The sequence below is a fragment of the Sorex fumeus genome, unplaced genomic scaffold (genome assembly GCF_029834395.1).
Source record: "Sorex fumeus unplaced genomic scaffold, SorFum_2.1 ptg000041l, whole genome shotgun sequence".
Lineage (NCBI taxonomy): Eukaryota > Metazoa > Chordata > Mammalia > Eulipotyphla > Soricidae > Sorex > Sorex fumeus.
In genome coordinates, this window is record NW_026606098.1 from 8,157,769 (window position 1) to 8,175,275 (window position 17,507).

Genomic DNA, 17,507 nt, shown 5'->3' on the forward strand with positions numbered 1-17,507 from the left:
TCCCCCGTTTTGGGTGGCGGTGGCGGCGGCGGCGGGGAAGACACCGCGGCGCCGCGCCCCTACAGGCCCGTGGACTCGAGTGCGCTCGCGGGAAGCCCGGGTTCCTCCCGAACCCGGACCTGGGAGCGGTTCGCAGAGCCGAGGCAGCTGTGGAGGCGGCGCCACTGCGCCTGCGCAGCCCGCGCCCCACGTGGCCGGCGGGACCCGGGGCCTAGGTGGGCGTGGGGGGCGACCCTCCCGGCAGCGCCGCCCCCTCAAGCGCCGGGTGGCTGCGCCGTTTTCATTCATTCTTTGGTTGGTTCCTCCCGGTTCCGCGGCGGGGCGCGCCGGCAGGGTCCAGGTAGTGGGGCGTGCGGATAGGCAACGCGGGAGATGCCGCACCCCGGCGGGCTGGACACTGTTGGAACCCGGTTGGGAGATCCAGGCCGGGCGAGGGTGTGAGCTGCGGGGCTGCGGGGGCCTGGAGACCCTTCCTGGGGCCGGGGCGGCTGTGTTCTGTCTCTCCTGGGCCCCGGCTGTCTCCCAAGGGGTGTCCCCATCCCCAGACACATGTGAGCTGCCAGCCCTGGCCAGGCGGAGAGACCCCGAAGAACGCATTCCTGGTGGTCCCAGAGACAGACATTAGCCCCCTTCTTGCGGAAGGCTCAAGACCTCTGACTGAGGGTCGTCCCTCTGGAAAACCCATGGTCCGCCTGGCCTTTCCCAGGAAACTGAAAACAACCATACCGTTAAGCGGCCCCCGGTCGGAATCTGTCCTTCTGGGGGAGAAATGGGACCCTGTGAAACAGGGAGGCCGTGGCGCAGGCAGCTGGCCTCTGGGTGCAGGTTCTGGGTCCTGCTGCCTCTTGGTTTTGTTGGGATTGTGTCTGGGCGGGCCACAGTCTGCAGTGCTCTCCTGGGCGACTATGGTGCCAGTGAGGAAACCCAGCTTGGTCATTTATCTCTTCTCGGGCCCTCTAGTCTCTGGGGGGGTTGAGGGGCGTGCCCCTCCGTTGTGCTCGCCAGTGCTTGGCTGCTGGAAAGCGTGGGTGGAGCTGGGCGTGGGGGGTCAGACTGCTGAGCTACCAGGATAGTGCCTGGCGTGTGAGGCTGTACTACCCCGTGCCAGTGCCCCTCCAACCCCTGGCCGGTGTCTTGTTCCTGGGCGTGTCCCGGGGCATCCAGGCTGTGCCCATCTTGCCTCCTTTCCCTCCCAGCTCAACATGGCTTCCCGGCGCATCACCCAGGAAACCTTTGATGCGGCCGTGCAGGAGAACCTGAAGGAGTTCGACATGGGGCCCGAAGAGGCGCTACAGGAGGCTGTGGAGCAGTTTGAGTCTCAGGGTAGGCATGGGTGTAGACGTGGGGATTTACTTGACACATTCACATGATGTTTTGTGCTCAGGACCGAGCCATAGCAGAGCTGGAACCCTTGCACAGAGACTATGTGCCCCATGGGCTCTCCCCGCTGGTCTGGTGCTCTTCCCTCAGGACTTGTCCCTCCCCTGCTCCCCAACTCACTTGTGTCCCTCCTGTGCCTAGGTTGCCCTCTGGCTCTCATTTATTGTTTTTTTTTTTTTTTGCTTTTTGGGTCACACCCGGCAATGCACAGGGGTTCCTCCTGGCTCTGCGCTCAGGAATTACCCCTGCTGGTGCTCAGGGGACCATATGGGATGCTGGGAATCGAACCCGCGTCTGTCGCGTGCAAGGCAAACGCCCTACCTGCTGTGCTATTGCTCCAGCCCCTGGCTCTCATTTATTGTTACGAATTTATTTTATTTTTTTCTGGCGCCACACCCGTCAGTGCTCAGGGCTGACTCCTGGCTCTGTGCTCAGGGATCACTCCTAGTGGGGCTCCGGGGACCATATGGGGCACCACCAATCAAACCCTGGTTGGCCATGTGCATGCATGGCCAGCACACTCCTCACTGTGCTTTGGCTCCAGCCCAAGTGGGTGTCATTCTGTCACTTCCTTGAGACTCTTGGGGACAGCTCCCCGGCCACAGGGCCTCTTGCCTCCCTTCACTCTCTGCACCCCAGCATGAGCCCAGATAGGCGGGCAGAGGTGTGGACAGCTTGCTGGGGAGGAAGGTACCTGGAGGCCCCTCCCAGGAGCTCAACCTGGGTAGGCTCACCCGGTAGACAGTGCAGGGAACCCCCCTGCCTCTCTGCTCACCCATCATGTCCAGCTCCCCATAGTACAGCTCCGTGAGAGCCAGAGGAAAGAGGGGCTGGCTTCCTTACGGATTGTGGGGTATAAATATGTAGGGGTGCCCGCAAGTGGCTACATGGGGGAGGCTGCTCTGCTCTCATTGGCTGCACAGGAGGGAAGGCCCACGATCCTAGCCCCCATGCAGACGGGGTGGGTGGGCCTGGCCTGGGGATGAGGGGTGCTGGCTGGATCTGGGGAAGACCCCTCTCCCAGAGACCGTGGGCGATGGGAGAAAGGAGGCGTGAAGGGTTGCCTGGGCACCCACTAGGTCTACAGACCTTCCTATTCTCTCCTCTGCACAGGCGTGGACCTGAGCAACATTGTCAAGAAGGCACCCACGGTGTCGGGGACTGGGCCCCAGGAGCCACAGCACGAGATCCTGCAGGTATGGAGATCCTGCAGGTACCGAGCAGCCCCGGCGCTGGGCGGCTCCGCAGGGGGCTGCTCCTCCCTCCTCCCTCCTTCCTGGCCTCAGAACGCTGAGCTGAGACCTAACAGTTTGGGGGATGGAGGCTGCCAGTTGGGGCGCCCAGCATGTGGCAACTTCTGCGTTTCTCAGGGTATGCCAGGGTGGCCGGTCTTGCTGTGAGGTCTCCCTGGGTGCCCAAGCTGTGGGCAAGTCTGTGCTCTGACGGGGCTTCAGGTGGCACTCTGGCCTCCAGCACGGAGGAGCCTCGGAGTCCCCGCCTGGCACTGACCAAGGCCTTGCTGCCCCTCCAGATACTGACTGCCCTGCAGGAGTCGGTGGCACACGCACGGCCTGAGGAGGTGGCGGTGCAGCTCTCAGCCTTCGGGGAGCAGTGCCAGCGGGACCGGGCCTGCCGCTTCCTGGCTGCACAGAAGGGCGCCTACCCGGCCCTGCTGGCTGCCTGGAAGCTGGCCACCAGCACCCCAGACCTCCTGCTGCCGGCCCTACACGCCCTGTCAGTCCTGATCGACGGGCAGCCTGACCTACTGGACGCACAGGGCCTGCAGCTGCTGGTGTGCACTCTGGCACGCCTGGCTGAGGCTGACACTGAGGCTCCCAAGGTGACCAGCGCTGCTCTGCGCTGCGTGCGCTTTGCCTGCGTGAAGCACGAGCATAACCGGCGTGACCTGGTGCAGGCGGGCGTGCTGCCACTGCTCACAGGCGCCATGGCCCGCCACAGTGGCGGTGCGGGTGCTTGCGTGGTCCGTGAGGCCTGCGGGGCCCTGCACAGCATCACCTGTGACGACGATGTGCGCACGCTCTATGGCCTGGCTGGGGACCACACCAGGAAGATCGTGGAGGAGCACGCGGGCCTGAAGGTGCTGGTCCACGCCCTGCAAGGTGGGCAAGGAAGGGGGGTGCAGGGGCCATCAACGCTGGGTGGTCCCACAGCTGCTGTACAGGCCCAGAGCCCAGAGTCCCTGACCCACCTGCAGGGTGCATAGAAGGTACTAGAACTGAGGTTTCCAAACTTGTTTGACCTACTGTCCCCCTTTCACGGGGAAAAATGAAAGCAACTGCCCGCCACCAAGTGACCCCTGAGTGCAGGGCCAGGAGTAAGCCCCAAGCACCTCCGGATTTGCCCCAAACCAAGTGTATATATGAAATGAAGGGGCCCCACCATTGCTGTGAGGTTACAGATCCTGCTGGCATCCAGCACTCTTGCAAGGGGAGTGGATAGCTCTGGCCACTTCAGGAAACAGGGTGCCAGAAGAATGAGTCCCTCCCTGGCACTGGTGCCACCAGGGGGCACTGCAGCCCCAGAGGAGGGATGGGTCCTGCGGGTTTGGAGACAGGCTCCTTCCCCCAGCGCCTCCTTCTCCCTCCAGCCTTCCCCAACAACCTGGACCTCCTGAGCAAGCTCTGTGGCACCCTGGCGCACCTGACCGTTCGCAACAATTACTGCCAGGAGGTGGTAGATCTGGGGGGTCTCAATCTGCTGGAGACCCTGCTGGCTACCTGTGGTGATCACCAGGTAAGTGTCCAGGCAGAGCCCCACGCCTCCTTTTCGGGTACTCCAGTTAGGAAAAGTATCAGATGCCAGCCGGGGGTTTCAGCTGGAAACACCCCCCCCCCACCCCACCATGTTCTTGATGGCTAGCCTCGGCCACTATCCTGTGTCTGGAATGAACTCATTTGCCCGGCCTGGGTTCCGATGGCTGAAGCCTGGCACCCTCTTGGTGGTGGTGCTCAGCCAGCTGTCCCCCAGACCTCCAGGCCATGCTTCGTGGTCTTGCAGTACCCGGGAACTGGCCTTTGGTGGCTCCAGCCCTCACCTGCCCCCCTTCAGTGCAGCCCAACTTGGTTTTCCAGAGTGGAACCCGCAGTGGTTATCCAGCCCCACAACAGCTCTCTTTGTGAACAGACATGCCCACATCTGGCCCCAACAAGGGCTACCTGGTAACCCCCATCTGCGCAGGACCTGGTGCGGCAGGTGTTGAATGTGCTGCGTGCCATGGCATGCAACGATGCCGTGAAGGACACCATCGTGCGCGCTGGGGGGATTGAGTCCATCGTGGCCGCCATGACACGCCACCTCGCCTCCCCCCAGGTACCCATAGGAACACACCCCTGCTGGGGGAGGGGAAGGTGGGGTTGGCGTGGCCCAGTCTCAGTCCCCGGTGCTCCCCAGGTATGTGAGCGGAGCTGTGCTGCTCTGAGCGTGCTGGCCCTGCGCAGGCCAGAGCACTGCCAGGTCATCATGGAGTGTGGCGGCATCCAGGCGGCCGTGCAGGCCATGAAGGCCCATCCACAGGACGCTGGTGTACAGGTGAGGCCTCTGCCTCATCAAAGCCTCACCCACCGCACCCCAGGAGGAAGGGGGTGGGCGGGAGGAGGTTCTCTACTCCTCCCACGAGGAGAGGTGGAGCTGGAGGAGTTTCCCGACCCCGCCCACGGGGAGGGGAGGGGTGGGGCTGGAGGAGGTTCCGAACCCCGCCCACTAGCCCTTGCGGGGGGGGGGGGGGGGGGGGGGGGGGAAGCGCCCCTCCACAGCCCTGGGCCTGTCTCCGCAGAAACAGGCCTGCGTGCTGATCCGCAACGTGATGTCCCGCAGCCCAACCCTGGCGAAGCCGATCCTGGAGCTGGGCGTGGAGGAGCTCATCACGCAGGCCAGCGCCGCGCACCCGGACTGCGAGGATGCGGCCAAGGCCGCCCTGCGGGACCTGGGCTGCCACGTAGAGCTGCTTGAGCTGTGGACTGGGGAGAAGGGTCAGTTGGAGCTGTGACTCCTGCCCACGTGGTTCCAGGGGGCGCTCTGTGACTCCTGGTGGGCTGGCAGGAGTGTGAGGGGTGCAGCCCCTGGGCCCCACTGCCTCTGCACTGCACCCAGAGGCTCGGGGTGGCCTGGTGGGGGTGGAAATAAAAGCTAAAAGCAAATGAATGCTGGAGGGGTGTCTTCCCTGTACTTGGGGGGGGGGGTCAGCTGGGATGCCAGTGGGCTGTGCCCTGGGGGTCTGGGCAATTCCTGCTTCCCAGAGCCTGTGGCTACCTGGCACTCCCTCTACCCCATAGGCCCTTGCTCCTAGTGTCTCTGGGGTTCCAGTTTCACTCTGTAGGTTAGGGTTGGTTCAGGCACAGCCACGGTGGCCTATGAGGTCAGCACACTGATCCTCCTCCCCAGGGAGATGGTGTTGCCATCCAACCAGCCTCTGACCCAGTCACCCAACCTTAATTCCCACTCCTAGCACCCAACCTGGACAACGGGCTCCATGTCTGTGACCTTGGAGGGCTTCTCACTTCAGCTCCTCCATTCTACCATCAGACCCAGTCTGGCTGCCAGAGAGTTGCCATCCCATCACTATGGGGTGTGTGTGTGGGGGGGTGACTGCCCCAACATGGGCCCCCCCCCAAAAGGCTTTGTGCTTGTCTGGGGGCCAAGATGGTGGTGCCTGGGAGAGCATGTGGTGCCGAAGAGCAAACGGGGGGCCCTCCTGCTTGCAGATCCTGCACTGGGCATGCCCCAGGGGGCTCGGAACACCCCCAGAAACAAAGCAGTTGGGGTACAGGGTGGCTCTGGAATGGAGTCCTGGCCCGCTGCCAGCCTTCCTGCAGCTGCACCTCAGGGCTGACGCTCCAGCTTATCAGCACTCCCCACCTGAGCCTGAGCAAGTGGCCTCCTCGGTGACTGGGGCCCTCTGAAGACCCTTTCCCCAAGGCTGCCAGTGCCCCCACCTTTCCTGTTACAGACAGGGGGAGGGGGCTCTGCTGAGGTGGGCCCACTGACCAAGGAGCAGTCTCTGAGCCTCCAGCATCCTGTTTGGGTGGCGGTGTGCCCTCCAGCCAGGAAGGGCCGGCATCCAGGCTGCCCATGAGTCCCACTGTTCAGGTGTGAGCCAGTCCTCTAGGCACCGAGAGCCCACCATGAGGGTTAGGACCCGGCTTGTCCACTTCAAGGCCCCTCTGCCGCCACCAGTACTAGCACGACCTCGGGCAGGAGAGGGTGTGCCAACGGTTTGTGGACACAGTGCCCGGGTTGGCTGCTGGCCATCGGATGGGATCCCCAAGAGGCTGAGGAAATGGAGGGTCAGACAGGCAGTGTCCTAGTACAGACAGGTGGCTCAGGAAAGCCGGGGAACGGGGTCCCATGGTGCTGCAGAGTTGGGGTATCTCCGCTGACACCAAGGAGCACCTCCTGCCTCTGCCAGCGCCTCTAGCCCCGCCAAGGCCTGCAGAGCTGGGCGATTGCCTGACCCTTGCCTCAGTTGGCAGTGACGCTTGTGGTACCCTGGGACCTTCCGGGAGCACGCAGCCCCCTCCGGAGCCTGGCAGGTGGTGCTGTGGGTGGGGACTCTGGCAGGATAAATATCTCCCTCTCGGGTGGCCTGGCCACACCCACAGCTGGTCTGGAGCCACATTCCATGAAGCCCTGTTTGCAGAGGGGACCAGAGGCCTGCAGTGGTTGAGCCGGAGGGTGCCTGCTGCGGACCAACACGGCTGTAAGTGTGTCACCTGCGCTCATTCCCCGAGTGCGTCCACCACCCCGGCAGAGAGCACAGGGACACACCTGAACCCCAACACTCGCGCCGGCAGGAGACCCGGCAGGCTTGGCAGCAGCCCAACAGAATCCCACAGACTGAGCAGAGGGATGTGTGGGGCCCGAAATCTGAGCCTCCTCGGCCTGGTTCTGAACTTGAGAGCTGGTTGGTTCTAGAATCAGGTGCCCCGGTCAGTCCTCACCCAGCTGGAGCCTGAGGCAGTGAGTCAGATGGGAGTGGGAGAAAGTCGGCACTGTCCCAGGCCGGGAGAAGACTCCACCTTCTCCGACAGGTGTGGACAGGGCTGGGATGTGGACCCCGGAGAAGAAGGTGACGGAACCCTGGAACCCTGACCTGAGCGGGGGTGGGGTGGGGGAGGGCAGGAATACCAGCTCCTTGCCCTAAGTGGTGTGTAGGGACAATGGGGCACGGGACATGCACTGGGACTCCGGTTACTCTGGTCCCCCGTGGCTGTTCTCTGATACCGCTTTACTCGTCTACCAAAGAACAGCTCCTTTAAGTCACGCCCCCACTGGACTTCGGAGGTGCTGTGTGATATTAGGCAAGGAGCCTGGCCTCTCTATGCTCTAGATTCTGTTGAACGGACCGCCATGACCTGGTAGAACTGTGGTTGGGATGCAGTTCACTTGCGAAAGTCTCCGCGGGGAGGGGCAACGTCACTGGGTCCCTAGGAGCAGAGGGCAAACTTGGAGGAGTATGGGTCAAACTTGTAGAAGCAGGGGGCAGTCCGGGTGACCGCCAGCCAGTCTGCCCGCCCACACACCCTCCTCGCTTCGTCCGAAATGGGTGGCCGGAGGGACGGACGCTTGGCATCAGGTTCGCAGCGCAGTGGGGACGCAGCGCGGGGCATCCCAGGCCACCTCCGGCAGTAGCCAGACAGCACCTTGCACTCTCCGCTCACACCGCCCCCGACCCTGCAAGTGGCCGCAGCGCCTGCTCGTCTTCAGCTTCGTGACCAATCTCCGCCGGCCTCCGGGCTACGCCCTCCGCTCCCCCTCCACGCGCCTGTCGCGCCAGTTCCTTGGAGCCCCACCCCCGCTCCTCAGCGATTGGTCGGTGGGGCTGCCCCTCTACCTTCAAGGCTCCAATCTCCGCCTCCCTCCCGGTTGTCCCCTCCCAGCGCCTCACACCCAGCGAGTTCGACTCCTGCACCGAGGGCTTCTCCCGAGCCCCGCCCATGCCCTCGGCGATTGGCTGTAAGAGATGCCCGTCAGCTCCCAGCAGGCGAATCCCTAGCGGCTCCCGCAATGAATGGCTGGCGCGCAGCGAATCGCAGCGCGGCGAGGCCCCTCCCGTGGAGCGAGCTGGGGGTGCGCGAGGCGGGGCTTGGTGGTGGCGGCGGCGGCGGCGGCGGTAGCGGCAGCGGCGGCGCGTCCTGGCCGGTGAGAGGTCGGGGGTCACGGGGCGCTAGGGAGCCGTGGTCACAGGGCGCCGGAGTTGCGGGCCGGTCAAGATCCCCGGAGGGAGGTGGGAGAGACGGGCATGACAGCGGCCTCGCAGGGGCCGAGAGAGGGCAAAGCCCCACCTCACGCGTCAGGGGACCCCCCCAGGCCGGATCCGAGGTCCTCGCCTCGCTCCTCACGCCCGGACCTGCCCCGCGAGCTGATGGCCCCCGCCCGTCGCCGCAGCACTTCCAGAGATGCCCCCACCCCCCGACGTCACCCGGACCACTTCCATGCACACCCCCGTATGAGCAGAGCCGTCGCCTGCCCGTACACACCCGCACAGTACAGACACCGGTCCCCCTCCCCCGTGCACATCACGCCTGACACCCAACACAGCCCTGACACGGCCCCTATCCACGCACACTCACTCCTGGGCCCCCGTCGTCATTCTAGACACCCCCGTATCACCCCCGACCCCTGCTCCTGCCCTCTCACTGGTCCCTGCCCTTGGACGACGGGGTCACAGCCCACCCCACCTTCTTCCTATGTACCTGCATTTATTCCCGCCCTGCCAGCGCCCCCATCTCAGGATCGCTGCACGCTAAGCGCCCCCTTTAGTTTCTGACCCCAAAAGGCTCAGCCCTATAGGGGGAGTTCAGACCCTCGCCCGTCTTGGTCTGTGCTGGGGTCAGGGGAAGGGGGTGGGGGCCCTGCGGAATCAAGAGTGGCTCCCAGGAGGCAAGGCTGGAAGGGACGATCGATGGTCCCGAGGCTCTGGCAGACCCGCGCGCCCCTGCTGACCCCGGGCTCCGGCTGGTGCGTGGCTTCTGGGCGCTTCTCAAGTTCCCTGGCGTGTGCTCCGAGGCCGTCGGGGTCGCTGCGAGCAGCTCCGCGGGCGCCTTTCTGCAGCGGCGCGTCCGTCCCGCCGCCCAGCCCGGACGGGAACGGTCCAGAGGCTCCTGTCGCCTCCAGCTCCGTCCGGGTAGCCGGTGCTCGGTGCTCGGTGCTCAGTGCGGTCGGCGCTGCGTGCACGCGCACGGCAGGAGCCACGTGCGTGCGGCAGACACCAAACGGCAGACACCAAACGCTGCAAACCCGCACGGTCCCTCCAGCCCCCGCTCCTGTGACTGGACCTATTCCTCCTTGGCGGTGGTCTCCCCGCCTTGAACCCCTGGCGCCACGCCCTCCCCAGGAGGTGACATTGAACTGGGCCCTGTCGTGTCACTCCCAGGAAGGCAGAGCTGTGTGCAGAATGGGGCACACTGTCCCCTCCCGGAGGGAGCAGGCGGCCACTCCCGGCTCCCTCCCCTGTGGCTGTGTCGTGACTAACCCTTAGACTTTGCTTCTTGCCCGTGTGTCAGCCTGAGCAAGTTCAGTCCAGGAAACACTCCGGCTCTGAGCCAGACCTGGGGGGCAGGGGCGGGGGTGGGGGTGCTGGATTTGTGAGAGTAGGCGGTACCCACACCCCAAAACCCGCGCCCTGCTCCAGAGATTGGTGGTGCGCCGCCCCCTCCCAAGAGCCATTTGTTTTGTTTTTCATTTGGATCCAGCAAAAGATGGGATGGTAGGTGGGTGCAGAGGGTCCACCGGGATGCAGCTGCAGCTGTGCAGTTGGGGTATCCTCTGTAGATCAGACCTTGGGGAGACTGACATGACCAAAACTGTGTATTTTTTATTTGGGGGGGTTCTGGATTTAGGGCTACAACTGGCAGTGCTCAAGGATCACTCCTGGCAGAACTCAATAGATCCTTTGGGGTGCTGAGAATGGAATCCAGATGGGCCGTGTGCAAGGGAAATGCCTTAACGCCCGTACTGGGGCCAAAGCAATAATAGCACAGTGGGTAGGGCGCTTGCCTTGCACCCAGCTGGCCCAGGTTCCAGCCTCAGCATCCCATTTGGCCTCTCGACCACCACCAAGAGTAATTCTTAAGTGCAGAGCCAAGAGTAACCTCTTAGCACTGCCAAGTGTGAAAGATAAACAAAACAAAACACACAAACAACTGTACTGTCTCTCTGGTCTCGTGACAGGTATTATTGGGGGAGGGGGCGGGAATTGGAGCCCTGCAGCGCTCCTGTCAGGGCTCTGGGGTCTATGCAGGGCCTTCCCCTGTGCTGTCTTTCCGGCCACTGCTCTTTTAAAATGTGCCCCTCAGGTTCCTTCCCCGGGAGCACACACCCCTGCGTGACCCCCATGCCTAACTTACTGTTGCTGGACAGGCCAGTGGGGAGAGGGCTGGGGGCTGGTGCCTGAAACTTGTCCCCCAATGGGATGGTGTCAGGATGGCCCCATGAATGAAGGAGACCCCATCTTGAGGACAGGGGGCCAGGGTCCATCCGTGGACAGGCTGTGGGCGCTATCTGCTGACCCTCTGACCTTGGACTCCCCTCTAGAAGCTCTGGGCATGTGTCCCAGTCGCCCTGCACTCAGCCTGGGTCCCCGAGTTTCTCTTCTCAGGACAGCTGTTCCTACACCAGGGCACAAGTGCCTGCCAGGCCATAGGGGAGGGCACAGGACTTTGGGGGATGTGTGCACCCCCTCTCCGGCACCTCTGCGGCGATGGGGCGCTGGCAGACAAGAGGCGGATCTGGCCCTACAGACTGCTGCCCAAGGCCGGGCCCACATGGCCCCGCGCCCAGATCACCCGGTGGGTTAACGGACTGGCTGCCCCTGGGGGGGGGCAGAGTGAATTCCCATGAGCGGGGAAACAGCCAATACCAGTGGGCAGACGGGCCAGCCCGCTTCCGCTTCCCTACTGATCGCGGGAACCTCCATCCATCCACGCCCCCCTCCTGCCAACGCAAGCACTGAATGGGGACAGTGCTGCCCACCTTTGCCCAGAGGGTTGCCCCCTCAGTGCTGGGCCCTGGTTCTCCACCCATCGGAGATGCTGCCCCCTGGCCAAGTCCTGGGTGAAGGGGGCCCTCTGCCACCCATGGTGGGGGCTGAGTACAGGACAGAGGGTCTAGGAAGGCAAACAGGGCTGACCCTGAGGCCTGGGTATAGAACCGCCCCCCCCACAACAGTCTCAGAGGCTCCCGTCTAGTGGGGCCACGAACGGTCAGTAAGATGGGGCTGGAAGTGGGAAGGGGGTGCGGGCCCCCGTCCCCGTGGCCGAAGTTTCCCAGGGCATCCTGACCGCCCTCTCTGGGGACCACCTGTGAAGTTATTCCCGCAATTGTGGCTTCCCCCTCCCCTTTTCAGTGGCTTAGAGGTCCCTCTCAGTGATGTTGGGGGGTTAGGAAGCTCTTCTTAGTCCTGCTGAGGGACAAGGTGACCCTACAGTGCCAGGGGTGAAACCTCAAAGCCAGAGCTTAAGCCCTCTGGGTTCGTCCCAAAGCTTGGGGACGGCGGGGTGACACCTCATCACCCAGCCCTGGTTATTTCTCTTCCTGCTCCCCATCACCACTACAGTGTGCTGGGCTGGAGGGAGACTGTGGCTTCTCAGGGGATGACCCGCGGCAAGGGATTCCTTTTCTAGAAGCTTCTTCCTGGGAAGAGGCTGGGGCAGACATATGGCCTGTGAGCAGTGAGCACCCACCTTCTGCTGTGTGATCTCCCGGGGCTGCTTCCCCTCTCTGAACCGCTCTGCCTCCAGACCGGGATGCAGGGAGGAGCAGCGGCGCTGGGGCTTGGAGGCTGCTGGTCAATGATTAACCCACTGTCGCTCACTAGCGTCCAGGCCCCGTGTGGGGGCCCCCGCGGCTGAGTCACAGGCCCGCTGACAGTGGCGCTGGCCAGGGGCCCTTCTGCTCACTGCCCTCTCCCCTAGGACGGAGCCCCGCACCATCCCGCGCCTGGGATGGGTAGTGGAGCAGAGGATGTGGGCGCAGCTGCACAGGCAAGTACGGGGGTGGGGGGGGGCTCGGCCGGGGCCCCTCACTCACGGGGGAAGGGAGATCGGGGGAGCCATGGGGAAGATCCAACTCCCCACCCACACCTCCCCACCCCACCACGCCCACTGCAGCCTAAATCCTACACCTGACCCCCCCCCAGCAGGCTGTCAAGGATTTCTGAGCCCAGCGGTGTGGGGCGCTGGGGGCGCTCTGGTCCCTACCTCCGCCCCATCCATCGCCATCAACCCCAGCAGCTCCTGGGGCCCACACTGAGCCACTTCTTGGGACCACTCAGGCACCCCCAGATGGTTCACCAGTCCGGGGTCAAAGGGCGCGGCCTGCTCATCCTCCATGCCACCCCGACCTTTCCCTGAATTCCACGCCGGGTGGCAGCCAGGCTGGATGACTGGTCCCGGCGAGCTGCCAGAGCTGGGGCCATTGTCCCCAGGATCTCTGAGGTTGCAGCCTCCTGCCCCCCATTTCCTTCCAGAGGGACCATCGGCAGGTCCTCAGCTCCCTGCTGTCTGGCGCACTGGCCGGGGCTCTGGCCAAGACCGCAGTAGCCCCCCTGGACCGAACCAAAATCATCTTCCAAGGTACCTCCCCTCGCCCACCTGCCAACCTCATGCCCACTGTGCCCGGAGCCACTGCCAAGAGGCTTTGAGCGCAGACACTCAGACCAGGTGACTCCAGGCTGGGTTCCTTCTGGGGCCCCCTGCCCACCGGCAGTCTCCCAAGCTTGAGAGGATGCTCCTGGCTGGCTGTGGGCCCCCCGTCTGCACCCACGGTATGGGAACCATCTGCTCCCGCCTTTCTCTGTACCCTTACCCCAGCTGTCTGGGGCCCGAGACTGCAAAGTAAGCAGGCTTCCCGTCACCCCAACAGGCCCCTCACACCTCTCTGCCTCAGTTTCCCTGGAAAGCCATCCTCACTGATGCAGGCCTCACAGCATCCTGGGAAATCAACAGAGGGGTGACTTCAAGGGACTCTGGGACCCCTGACCTGGGCTCAGAGGGTGCACCTGGGAACAAGTCAGGGCCACGGGAGGGGTGCAGACATGCCTGGTCTGCGGGAGTGCAGCCCCCTTGCTGAATCCCCGGTGAACTGGAATGAGCCGGGGTCCTGCCTGGAGGGAGTGCTGAGTGGTTCCCTGAGTCCCAGGTATTCTGAGCCCCACACTCAGAGATGCCCTCACTGGGAGTGTGGTGCCTGCCCTGACTCGGGCTGTGTTTGTTTTGCAGTGTCTTCAAAAAGATTTTCTGCCAGGGTAAGAACCCCTCTGCAGGGGGCGCGGGGAGGGCCTTTCCAGATGGTCTTACAGGCCGGGTTCCCCTCCGCAGAGCACCCCGGCTCTGCCAGGGCACGCCCCGCCCCCAGTGGACCTGAGCCTCAGTTCCTGGGACAAGCACTAGCTGTCCTTTACCTATTTACCTTGTTGGAGACGGGGCGGAGCTCGCTCCACCACTGGAATGCGGAGGCGGGCCAGGGTGGGCGCCCGCAGGGGAGGCCGTGTGGGCCCGTAGCACCCCTCCAGGCAGCCTTGCCCTTGCCCTCACAGGAAGCTCTCCGGCTCCTGTACCTCACCTACCTCAACGAGGGCTTCCTTAGTCTGTGGCGCGGGAACTCCGCCACCATGGTGCGCGTGGTGCCCTATGCCGCCATCCAGTTCAGCGCGCACGAGGAGTACAAGCGCATCCTGGGCCACTACTACGGCTTCCGCGGAGAGTGAGCCCCGCCCCCGGTCCTCCCTGGGAACGCCCCGCCCCCTCCGCCTCCAAGCCCTGCCCCGACCCAACCCTGGGAACGCCCAGTCCTGCCCCTCCCCCCTGCCCGCAAAGCCCCGCCCCTGGGAACGCCCTGCCTCGCGGAAAGCCCCGCCCCAGACCTAGGAATACCTGTCCTGGGCCCTCCCTGGGAACGTCCCGCCCCAGACTCTGGGAACACCCCTGCTGGTTGCAAAGCCCTGGCTCTCGGACTCCGGACCCTGGGGACAACCCGCCCGCTGCAGCAAAGCCCCGCCCACGGGTCCTCCTGGGTCTGGACCCTGGGAAGCCCCATCCCAGACCCACTTAGCACCACTCCTCCATCCAGCTCAGCTCCCCTCCCAGGACAGCTCTGCCTTCAGACCCCGCCCCCAGGCCCTCCTCTCCACCCACTCACTGCCCACCCCTAACCTGCCTCCCAGACTGTGCCGGAGTCCACTGGGCAGGCGCACGTCTCTCAAGAATTCGCACCAGGCGGGGGATCCCGAAACTCATCAGCGTGGAAAGTCCCTTCCTAGCTGCCCCGGCCCACAGTCTCTGCTGAGGGATGCCCCGCACCCCGCCAGTCTCCCTCCTCCCTCCTTGGAGCAGGGATCTCACCTCTCCCTCTTCCCAGAGCCCTGCCCCCGTGGCCGCGTCTCCTGGCGGGCGCCCTGGCTGGGACCACAGCCACCTCACTCACCTACCCGCTGGACCTGGTCAGAGCGCGGATGGCCGTCACCCCCAAGGAGATGTGAGTCTTGCAGGGGGCTGGGGCGCCAGGGCGGCAGGCCCACTTGGGCCTCGAGGGTCTGCTGGCAAGAGGGAGGGCAGCGGCAGCCCCTCCAGGGAGCCCCCCTATCTGCCACAGGTACAGCAACATCTTCCACGTGTTCATCCGCATCTCGCGAGAAGAGGGGCTGCGGACGCTCTACCATGGCTTCACGCCCACCGTGCTGGGCGTCATCCCCTACGCCGGCCTGAGCTTCTTCACCTATGAAACCCTCAAGAGTCTGCACCGAGGTGAGAGCGCCTTGTGGGATTCGTGGATCCTGGCGCCAAGACCACCGCCACCGTGGGTGTGTGTCATGTCCCCACAAGTTGGAGCCATGAGGAAAGTAGAATTATGCCGGGGTGCAATCTGTCCTTCCTGCCGCAGGGTATGCGGGGATGCGGGCTGGGTGCCTGGGTCCTATGGGTAAGGTGCACTTGGGGTATGTTTTGGGAGCGGGGTGGACTGTGTAGCGTGGGGGCACGTTTTGGGGCTGGAATGTGGTTGGCGGGGTGCAGGGTGCACTGCTGGACCCCTCATGGCCGGTCCCCGCCACCCTACAGAGTACAGTGGTCACCGGCAGCCCTACCCGTTTGAGCGCATGATCTTCGGCGCATGCGCGGGAATCATCGGCCAGTCGGCCTCGTACCCACTGGACGTGGTGCGGCGGCGCATGCAGACAGCTGGTGTGACGGGACACCCACGCATGTCCATCGTGGGAACGCTGCTCAGCATCGTGCGGGAGGAAGGATTGGTGCGTGGCCTGTACAAGGGCCTCAGCATGAACTGGCTCAAGGGCCCCATCGCCGTGGGCATCAGCTTCACCACCTTCGACCTCATGCAGATTTTGCTGCGGCATCTGCAGAGCTAGGGTACTGCCCCCCAGTTTTTGCAGAGTCACCTCTGGGCTAGGCGCTCCTGCTTCTGCCCCTAGCAGTCTCACAGCAGGGGAACCTAGACTAGCCCCCCCAAGTCTCCAGGGGATAGCCAGACCCCAAAGTGCAATGTTGAAACTGGGGGCTCAGGTCCCGCAGGCACTCTGCTCATCCTCCCAGAGGAAGTGATGGTCTAAAAGTCCCGAGGGGTGCCATGGTGGTGCAGGGACCTGGTTTTTGGGGCCTGGCCGTGAGAGTGGTCTCTAGCCCCACTTGGCAGAGAAGATGGGCCCCTGCCTACACATCTGTGGCCCCGCAAGCAACTTCTCACCCAGTGCCCTGTCCTACTTGTCCTGACCCCAGGTCAGCCCCTGCCTCCACACCTGGACCTGCACGTCCCCACAGTGCTGTCCAGGATGAGTGCCCCCACACACACACACACACAGAGCCCTCCTGCTGTCGATGCCCCGTTGCTTTCTGCCCCCCTGCACGCAGCTGGGCCTCTGTGGTGGGGGGAATTGATCTGGGAGACCCTGAATGTGCCCCCCAGGGTCCTTCAGACCTGCAGGCTGGTTTGATTTCCGTGGACGGGGCCTCATCCGGCAGAGGTTCAGACCCTCCCACACTGGGGGTCCCTAAAACAGGGTCTGTGGCAAGGCAGGGAGCCTGGAAGTCACGGTATTCTAGAGTGTCCCCCGGGAGCCAGCCACATAAACAACTTAGAAGTTGCCCTCCCCTCCCGTTACCCCATGTCGGCCAGTCAGTGGTACCCAAATCACCTTTCTGCCAGCCTGTGTTCCTAGGTCCGGCCAGCCCTGTCCCAGCACTCCCCAACTTCTGCCCGTCCTTTCCCACTGGCCAGCCCCTCTCAGGCCCAGAAGTCCTAGGCAGCAGGTGGGGTCTAATCTGTGGGGATCCCATTCCTGTCCCTCCCCAGCCTTGCCCAGTACCAAGCCCACCAGAAGACATGGGATGGGCACACAAGTGCCGTGGCAAGAGATGACAGAGGGGTCCTGGTGCCCCCCCAAGCGGTCAGACCAAATGGACACTGGGCTGAAGGGTCCCATCCTGCTGTCCCCATGTGCCTCCCAGCAGCTGCCAGCTGGGGGCCCTGGGTAGCCCCCTCCATGCTTTGCAGGCCCTGACCTGCCCCCTCTTTCCCACCTGCTGCTCTCCTGGTCTGGAGTTACATTTTGATGCCATGAAGACACTTTGTTTATATATAATGTTTATATATTTTAAAGATTTGTGCCAAGAGAATATATTTAATAAAAAGTAAAATGACTTCTCATGTTCATGTCCCTTCAGGGCTGACCCCAGTCCCACCTGCCTCACTGTGACTTCCAAACCAGGTTAAAGTTTCTTGACAGGTTTCTGGATACATTTGTGAAGTTAGATGGGCACTGTTGCAGGAACCAGTCCCAGGGACAAGCTTGGTAGAGCAGAGGTAAGGCCAAAGGCAGGAGTCTTGGTAACACTGGCTGGGCTTGCTGGATCAAGCTTTACCTGAAGCCCAACATAAATCACTTAATGGTCTCTGAGACAGACTTGAGTTTCCTGCCCTTTCTAAAACAATTTTGTTTGTGCCTCGCTGGGTCATGTGCCACTAAGCTTGTGGTATGATTTCCAGAATGGAAATTGCTGGTAAAGGTTAAGGGATATATTGGGAGGTGTAGCTGACGCTGCAGGTGGGGGGAGGGCGGGAGGCAGTATCCATACAGGAATCCCACCAGCATGGGGGTG

At 63.3% G+C, this 17,507-nt stretch overlaps 2 protein-coding genes across 4 annotated transcripts; both read left to right on the forward strand.

Annotated features, from left to right (window-relative positions):
- The first annotated feature begins 37 nt into the window (after positions 1 to 37).
- Positions 38 to 5,508, forward strand: ARMC6 (armadillo repeat containing 6). Of its 2 annotated transcripts, none has more exons than XM_056119475.1 (9): positions 38 to 215; positions 1,197 to 1,323; positions 2,494 to 2,576; positions 2,912 to 3,500; positions 3,989 to 4,134; positions 4,579 to 4,710; positions 4,792 to 4,929; positions 5,174 to 5,380; positions 5,416 to 5,508. In XM_056119475.1, exons 2-9 carry the CDS (start codon positions 1,203 to 1,205, stop codon positions 5,419 to 5,421), a joined length of 1,422 nt encoding a protein of 473 aa, XP_055975450.1. In that variant the 5' UTR covers positions 38 to 215; positions 1,197 to 1,202; the 3' UTR covers positions 5,422 to 5,508. The 2 variants fall into 2 exon arrangements, with proteins under 2 accessions (XP_055975450.1, XP_055975451.1); XM_056119476.1 differs by having other exon boundaries at positions 5,215 to 5,380.
- Positions 5,509 to 7,080: 1,572 nt separating this feature from the next.
- Positions 7,081 to 17,049, forward strand: SLC25A42 (solute carrier family 25 member 42). 2 transcript variants are annotated; one of them, XM_056119596.1, is made up of 8 exons: positions 7,081 to 7,096; positions 12,312 to 12,380; positions 12,866 to 12,971; positions 13,617 to 13,642; positions 13,934 to 14,100; positions 14,755 to 14,871; positions 14,989 to 15,140; positions 15,453 to 17,049. In XM_056119596.1, exons 2-8 carry the CDS (start codon positions 12,342 to 12,344, stop codon positions 15,758 to 15,760), a joined length of 915 nt encoding a protein of 304 aa, XP_055975571.1. In that variant the 5' UTR covers positions 7,081 to 7,096; positions 12,312 to 12,341; the 3' UTR covers positions 15,761 to 17,049. The 2 variants fall into 2 exon arrangements, with proteins under 2 accessions (XP_055975571.1, XP_055975572.1); XM_056119597.1 differs by lacking the exon at positions 7,081 to 7,096 and adding an exon at positions 8,501 to 8,538.
- Positions 17,050 to 17,507: the final 458 nt, after the last annotated feature.

Bases quoted from the DNA above. Each gene is read 5' to 3' on its own strand.
- ARMC6 (XM_056119475.1), top strand. From the start codon at position 1,203: ATGGCTTCCCGGCGCATCACCCAGGAAACCTTTGATGCGGCCGTGCAG. The intron at 2,577-2,911 runs GTATGGAGATCC...CTGCCCCTCCAG, and splicing joins CACAGCACGAGATCCTGCAG to ATACTGACTGCCCTGCAGGA. The intron at 3,501-3,988 runs GTGGGCAAGGAA...TTCTCCCTCCAG, and splicing joins GCTGGTCCACGCCCTGCAAG to CCTTCCCCAACAACCTGGAC.
- SLC25A42 (XM_056119596.1), top strand. From the start codon at position 12,342: ATGGGTAGTGGAGCAGAGGATGTGGGCGCAGCTGCACAG. The intron at 14,101-14,754 runs GTGAGCCCCGCC...CCCTCTTCCCAG, and splicing joins TACTACGGCTTCCGCGGAGA to AGCCCTGCCCCCGTGGCCGC. The intron at 15,141-15,452 runs GTGAGAGCGCCT...GCCACCCTACAG, and splicing joins CCTCAAGAGTCTGCACCGAG to AGTACAGTGGTCACCGGCAG.